This window comes from Betta splendens, chromosome 5 (assembly GCF_900634795.4).
Source record: "Betta splendens chromosome 5, fBetSpl5.4, whole genome shotgun sequence".
In the NCBI taxonomy this organism is placed as follows: Eukaryota; Metazoa; Chordata; class Actinopteri; order Anabantiformes; family Osphronemidae; genus Betta; species Betta splendens.
The window spans coordinates 9,266,456-9,273,600 of NC_040885.2; the positions used below are offsets into that span (position 1 = coordinate 9,266,456).

Genomic DNA, 7,145 nt, shown 5'->3' on the forward strand with positions numbered 1-7,145 from the left:
GTAGATGTGCTGTATACAGCTATGCCCCATTATTATACTTGTACTAGTGACCTGGACCTGTTTATGCACAAAGATCTCCTGCTGAACTGTTAAGTTGCACGAAACGTTTCGCATGTTTGCAAGTGTTTCCCGCGGTGCAAAGTGGCAAAGAGGCAAAGTTTAAAACGGGAGGCCTGCAAGTTTCTGCAACAAATCACACCCGTGACAAGCCGGCTTCGCATTACTGGTCAGAACATAATGTCTCATGGTTGCAGGGTGTAGGGCTGCAGTTTGTTCCTGAACGCTGAATGTTCAGGCCACAGGTTAAAAGTTAAGGGTCAGCCCCAGACACATTAGATACGCTGACAAGGGCTGTATTTTGGGACGGTGGGTGCGAAAGAGGGCAAGGACACGTCTGACCACGAGCACAAGGAAGAATAAAAAGTCACTGTGAAAGTCAGAAGGGATTAACACAGTATATGGTTGTGAAACCAAATAATAAAGGCTTTTAGTCCCGACCAAATGAGTTCTCTGACTGGCTGCATTCATCTAAACCCTCCTTATGAAACTGTCCTCATCTGCTGCTCCCATTACATCTGATTTGTCCAATGAACGCCTCAATGGCTGCCTTCCTCTTTTCTCCCCTTGTCCCCTTTTTCCACTCCGTCTGCCAACACCAAAATCCAGATGACCGGTACGTTGTGTACAGTAGTATCGGGTGTCGGGCCGATGAATGCAGCCAGTGCTGCAGTCTGCTGTGGCCGGGACTGAGACGGTGTTGTCTTCCACTGGTCGGGAACGCGGCCAGCGCCATGTGTGACACGCCGACACAGGCCGGAGACGAAGGCCCGCTTCTGCTCCGTTCTGCTCACGTCCGTGGAGGTGGCGCAAAAATCTGCTGACGCTGTGCAACCTGGAGGAACAACCCATGTCTGCCTTAAATGCTGTGATATGGTTGAGACGCGCGTGAATCTGGCACCAGAAGAAAAGTCAGGGGATCCCCTTGGTGTGGGTGATTGCAAACATGTTGGCCTGAGTCCAGTCCATAGTTGTGAGAGCAGCCGTGCCTGAAGGCACCGCAGTCAGCCACAGTGTGACATGTTTGGTTACAATAAACAGGGACTTGGTAGTTTATTTTATACTGCTGATGCAAATACTCGCTGACAGATGACAGAAAGATCCAGAAAATATGACTTGAATCATGTTCAGCAACATTTATGTTCCTATATAATTACCTTAAATATCTGACATTATCTGTTTTTGTTCATGATGCGTTCACAGGCAGCATGGATTTCACAGGACTTAACTAAAACCACACCAAACTAAGATATATTTAAAAATATTAACTCTTGTACAAATGACTTTTTGGACATTTAAATGTATTCAGTGGTTTTCAAAAAGCATTTATTATAAAATATTCTCTCAACACTTTTCCACCATTGCAGTGCATTTTGCCAAACAAAACACGTAGAGAAGGAGGTTCGTCCTGTTATAGTCCGATGTGCTCGCAGCTGCTCAGCTTCTTTTGATGTGATTCCTTAAGGTACCACTCGTTTTGAGGTGGAAACATAAAAAACATACAATACAAAACTGCACAGAAGAATGTGGAAGCCATTAGGACAGTTCACAACATGTGTCGGGCGATTTACAGTATCGGCAGCAAACAGCCAAAGACGGGAAAACAGAACCAATACGAAATGTTCGCTTCTGAAAAAGCTTTTTCTAGCATTGTGGGGTTATTCACACATCCGAACAACAGAAGCTGCACCTAAATGTGGAAACAGGGAGACTCTGAAATGTGCTTTGATTTAATTTAATCTTAAGCTTGACGGCTCTACTGTAGTTATAACCTTCACCGCCTCAGGGACATGTGAACTGGATACAGATCCTAAACCACCTGTCATCACTTGATGTCCTTCCAGTTTAGCGCTGGGAAGTGTGCATTCAAGCACTGGTTGCTCTTTGTCAAAATGTACTGGCCATTACAAGCCTCAGGCACTTCATACCAAACGCTGGTAGACCCGATACAGAATACTATTTACAGCAGTGATGACTTCATTATTACGATGGTGACGTTCAATGAAAATCTCTTTGTCTAGGAATTAGACACAGGAATTAAGATCCACTGAGTCTATGTGGTCTGAGGTTTCATAAAGGCACTTTTCGTTTTCATTCAGCAAATCTAATATCATATCATATCATAGGTGATGTGTGTTTCAGACGTCAGCTTTGAAATGTTGTAAATGGCAGTAAGAGATATGGCAGAAGGTTTTAGTTTAAGGCAATAGGGTTTGAAGCCAGTGGTATCAAAATGACTTTGGTCCATGACCTTCCACAGGAGTAAGATTAGGACTAAAACTATATTTTGTGATACAAATAAATTTGTGCATATTTCCCCTGGTAGTAGGACTGTGCAGACTGTGGTACTAAATAACCGCCATGCGTCTTCGGGGCTGTCGGAAACCAAAGCCTGCGTTTTAAGAAATTAGTGTCTTTCAGAGTTGCATTCACCCAAATACGGGGTAAGTGTCTTCCTAGCTGCATATCAACACTCTCACATGTACGGTAGCACAGCAATAAAGTCGTCTTACAAATACACACAAAAATATATATGAACTGTGTGTGTTTGGTTTCCACATGCAGAACTCACACAGGTTTCATTGGATTTTAAAATGTACTTTTAAAAAAATAATGGTCTCTTTAACAATGTCTTTTTCTGCACGTCTGTCAGTGTAACAGTAGGTTCACCAGTCCAGTGCAGACATAAAACCTCAAAGGAGGTGCCTTTTTACGTGTTGTGTTCGTTCAGAAAGGCAGACTATCCATGAAGATTTTCTCCACGATAGGTGGAGGTGGGACCAGGTCCTCAAGTTTCAGGTAGAAGATACGCTGCAGGCCCTGCGTGCACAGAGTCCTCAGTTCAGGGAGCTTGCCCAGGAGGCGGGACAGATAGTTGGGCTGGGTCCTGCCTGGTTCAGACCCGCTTCCACTCACAGTCTCCCTTAAGCAAGTGATGAGATGATTCTGAAAGTCCTCAACCCTTCTGGGTTCTTTGAGGCCGTGACGATCTAGATGGAGAAGAACGTCTTGTCAGCAACTTAGAAATACGACATTTAAACATCGTCAGAGGTGAACAGAAGCAGTCGCTCTCACCGGTGATGATGACAAGTGCCGCGAGGCTGGCAAACAAGGTGATGTCCAAGTTCATGCGATGGAGGCTCTGCGAGAAATCCATGATGGAGTCGATCCAGTCACCAAAACTACGAACGCACTGCAGCCGGTGAAGGACCACGCCGTTGCAGAAGATCAGCTTGTTCTCCTCGGGCTTCGACCTGCGCAGTTCAAAGCCACTGCTTTTAGGATCAGCGTAGGCACGTCATAGTGGTGCATAGCGCGCACGAACATGCGCATGTGACCGACCTGTACGCTAATCGAAGGATGAAGAGCTCCACAAAGGCAGACTCAAGGAGCAGCTCCTGGTCCTCAGTGCAGAAGTCTGTGAACCCTGGGATGGTCTCAGCCCAGTTCCTGATCACATCCAACGCACCGCTGAGCAGGTCATAGAACTGCTGGATGTCCTGAGCGTTCTCCTTTTCTTTCAAGTTGCCCACGGTCTCCTGGTACTGGAGGGAAGGAAGTGGAGGCTCAGTGCATCAAAGGTTTTCATCAGCTGATTCTGTATGAAAACTGCCTCAACACCTACCTTGGTGTAGTCCAGACTTTCGCTCGTTGGATTGGACTCGAAATGGGACTTTATAAGCGAGGAGATGATGTTGACGCCGGGGCTTGTGGACGAAGCCTCGGGCACAGACTTGGGTTTGGAGGGCAGGCGACCCCGACGACCTTTGAGGCTGTCCGTGCGAACAACTGCGGAACGGACAGAACGGAGAGGAACATCAGCATCACCCGAACAGACAGCTACGGAACGCTGCGATCGCAAACACACGCGTCTTTGTCAAACATGCGTCAGAACGGGCCGGATATTGCGTTACCTTCTTTGACCATTCCCACAGCCAGACACTTCTGGAACCGGCAGAACTGGCAGCGATTTCTCCTCCTCTTGTCCACTGGACAGTCTTTATTGGCAAGGCACACATACTTTGCATTCTTCTGCACAGTTCGCTGTCAGAAGAGGACCAAACATATTATTAAAAGTTTATGAAGGAGGCATATAATGTTACATGTCACAAAATCCTGATCTTTATCAAACAAATGATCTTTTATTAGTGTGTCTAAAATGATACAATTGTTTTCTACTTGAACTTCTTTTCAGAAAAAATACTTTCTAGTATCAGCCCATAACCGAGACTGGTAAATACTTATGAAAGATTTAATAGTTCACCCAATCATTTATATTTGTGGGTTATTAAATCCAGCAATGCTTTGCTCAGCTGTTCCTTTTACCTTGAAGAACCCTTTGCAGCCCTCACAGGTGCGGACGCCATAGTGCTGACAGGAAGCACTGTCACCACAAACTGCACAGCGGCCCTCACTAGCTCCTGGATTGGGCGTTTTAGGGGACGCCATGGTTCCCTCCGCTATTCTGGGGCTTTCCAGGGGCCCGTGTTCCAGGGACATGGGGGGGCAATGAAGGGGCGAGACGTGCTGCTGACTCGGCAGGAAGAACGCATCGTCCGGGACCGGCTGGGCGTCCTGATGCTGTCCCAGGGGCGAGTGCTGCTCTGGTGTGGGGCTGAAGGTGAAAAAGGAGAACTGCTGTGCCATCACGGCCTTGTCAGCAACGGAGGACAGCGGGGCTGAGGGGTAGGGGCTGAATGGGGAATCCCAGACGGGTGCAGTTTGGGCTTGAAAGCCTGGTGTTGGAGGAGAAGCAGCAGCATAGGCCGGGCTGCCGTAGTAGTCTGAGCCACATGATGACAGTGTTTCATCAAAGCAGCTGAGAGCAAAGGAGCCTGGGTAGCAGCCGTACACCTGGAGGTCATCTAGTTTGAAGGCCTGGTTCTGCATGTGAAGGCCGGAGCTCTCGGCTCCCGCGGCGTGGTTAAACGCTGCGGTCGAGGCGGGAGGGGACGTGGTGATCTTGCAGGAATACGCATCGAACTCGCCCACGTAGCCGTTCCCCACCAAGGTGTTGATGCTGGGCAACGAGGATGTGGACAGCTGGTCCTTTTGGCCACAGACGTCCATCATCAGTTTGGCACCGAGGTCAGAGTTCAAGAACTCAGGGCTGAAGTAAGTGTCATGGGGCAAGGATGCGTACTGGGTTTGTACACAGGGCATCTCTAGGACAGAGGACAGCAACAGTTACTACCAGGAAAAAGATCCCCAGTGTTTACAACTATAATTCAAGATATACATCATCAACTATTGTGAAAATATGTCTTTCTATGCAGATATTCCACTGTTTAGCCCTCTTCAGAGGTTACCTTGGGCTGATAAGAAGTTGCTACCATTGCCTATATTAACACTCGAAGTGAACATGGCTTAATTTCCCCTCCATGACATTTGTCCAGCCTATCAGTTCTCCTTCCAAAATGCAGAGGGTGATCCAGTGGAGCAATCACATGTTGTCAGATATTGTCTTACCAGCTGCTAATGCCCTGAAAAACCTCCTTCAGTGGTGGGCAACCCTCTTCCACAGGGAATATACCAGGGAGGGTTTCGGATTGTGTTTCAGAGTGGGAAAGACGCCAGGTGAAAAGGCAAAGGCTGTTTATGTGTGTGTGCGTGGCTGCATGGATGGTGGATGGGCCTGCACAAGTGTTAACTTCCTATCACTGCTTTTCTTTTATTACAAAATGCTTTTGACATTTTGATGAAATCTGATCATTCTGATCAAGTTCAAACTTTGAAGATAGACTTTAAAAGAGTTGTTGGGTAGACTTCACTGCTCAGCATGTGATTTACGCCCTATAAATATACCCCATTAATGTCTCTTCATCTAGTAACACACCCACATGTAATGTCAAGTGATTTTAAATCAGTACAGTCAGTACGTGACTTGCTGGCTTGCTAGACAAGACAAGTGGCAAACAAATATTTTGTGAAGTAATTACAAAAAAACATGAATTGCTGTACTGTGAAGTTGAAACAGTAGTAGTGTAAATAACAGTAGTTACTTAATAAAATACACTTTAATACACACATACATATTATAAGAATTACTGTCTCCATAATATTAATAATTTTCTATTACCAAAACTAATATTCAGTTTGTGTTGAAATACTTTGAAAGAGTTGTTGATTTATCTTTATGGTCATCTTTGAGACTTTATTTTAGTCTTATTTATTGTCCACCACCAATTACTGAAGAAGCAGTGTAGTAAAATCAGCACTTTTTCAATATTGTTTCACTGTAAACTTCTTGAAGTTGGGATTTATAGCTGGGCTCCACATCCCACGTCATCTCTAAGTATCATGTTTGATTAATAGTCTATTAATGGATAAAAAGTTAAATAGCTGTCCAGTCAGGCTTGTCATATAAGTTAAATAAGTATTAAAACTAGTTATAAAGAAGTTTTAAGGCAAGCATTACATTACATTTCTCATTAGCAACAATGTGGCTATGTAAACATGAAGGACCTGTCACTCACCTGGTTCAGGTAAATATCCGGAGTTTAAAGCTTTTCATTTACTCCACAGAGTGCAGCGGTCTCCTTGGCCAGCGGCTGTCAGCACACACACTCATCCAGACACACTCTCACTCTCACACACTGGGTCGGACCAGCGCTGGCGGCTCCATACTCTCTATTTTATTTTGGCTGCAGCGGCGAAAGGCGGGACTGTGCCCAAATATGGTGAACGGGGCGGTGGAACGTTCCGGCCTGCCGGCCAATCAGCGCGGCGCTCGCGAGACGTTCCGCGTGTGACGCACGCTCGGGATTCCATTGACGCAAGAGCCGGGGGAGCGTGCGAACTAAATATAACCGACAACGACAGCAGCGCTCACGTGGGGCTATTACTGGATGAAAAATGCTAAAAATAGAGGAGGTTTGGAGGTGCAGCCGGGTTATGAGTGGAAATGTAGGTATCGTACGCGCGTTCAGCAGGACTCACCAGGAAACACCTGTGGGGCTTCTTCATGAAACGGGATTTTTATTTTCGTGGAACAGACAGAAATACCCCAGAAATCAGCCAAGAACAGTCTTGAAGGAAAATAAAAGCTACCCGAAAGCGTCTAGCTAGCACAACAATAGGCACAACAA

The 7,145-nt window shown here is 46.1% G+C and overlaps 1 protein-coding gene across 1 annotated transcript; it reads right to left on the reverse strand.

Moving 5' to 3' along the window:
* Positions 1-1,366: 1,366 nt before the first annotated feature.
* Positions 1,367-6,674, reverse strand: LOC114856029 (probable nuclear hormone receptor HR38). Its single transcript, XM_029151618.2, has 7 exons — positions 6,534-6,674; positions 4,384-5,222; positions 3,972-4,101; positions 3,683-3,846; positions 3,400-3,602; positions 3,133-3,311; positions 1,367-3,047 (listed from the first exon to the last, which is right to left on the reverse strand). The coding sequence occupies exons 2-7, from the start codon at positions 5,218-5,220 to the stop codon at positions 2,785-2,787; spliced, it is 1,776 nt and encodes a 591-aa protein (XP_029007451.1). The 5' UTR covers positions 5,221-5,222; positions 6,534-6,674; the 3' UTR covers positions 1,367-2,784.
* Between the last annotated feature and the right edge of the window lie 471 nt (positions 6,675-7,145).

What these genes read in the sequence shown, in the direction of transcription:
- LOC114856029 (XM_029151618.2), bottom strand. Translation starts at nt 5,220, where the DNA reads ATGCCCTGTGTACAAACCCAGTACGCATCCTTGCCCCATGACACTTAC. An exon ending in TGTGGGAATGGTCAAAGAAG is followed by an intron (nt 3,847 to 3,971) that starts GTAACGCAATAT and finishes TCCGTTCCGCAG; the next exon opens with TTGTTCGCACGGACAGCCTC. An exon ending in ATCCTTCGATTAGCGTACAG is followed by an intron (nt 3,312 to 3,399) that starts GTCGGTCACATG and finishes TGAACTGCGCAG; the next exon opens with GTCGAAGCCCGAGGAGAACA.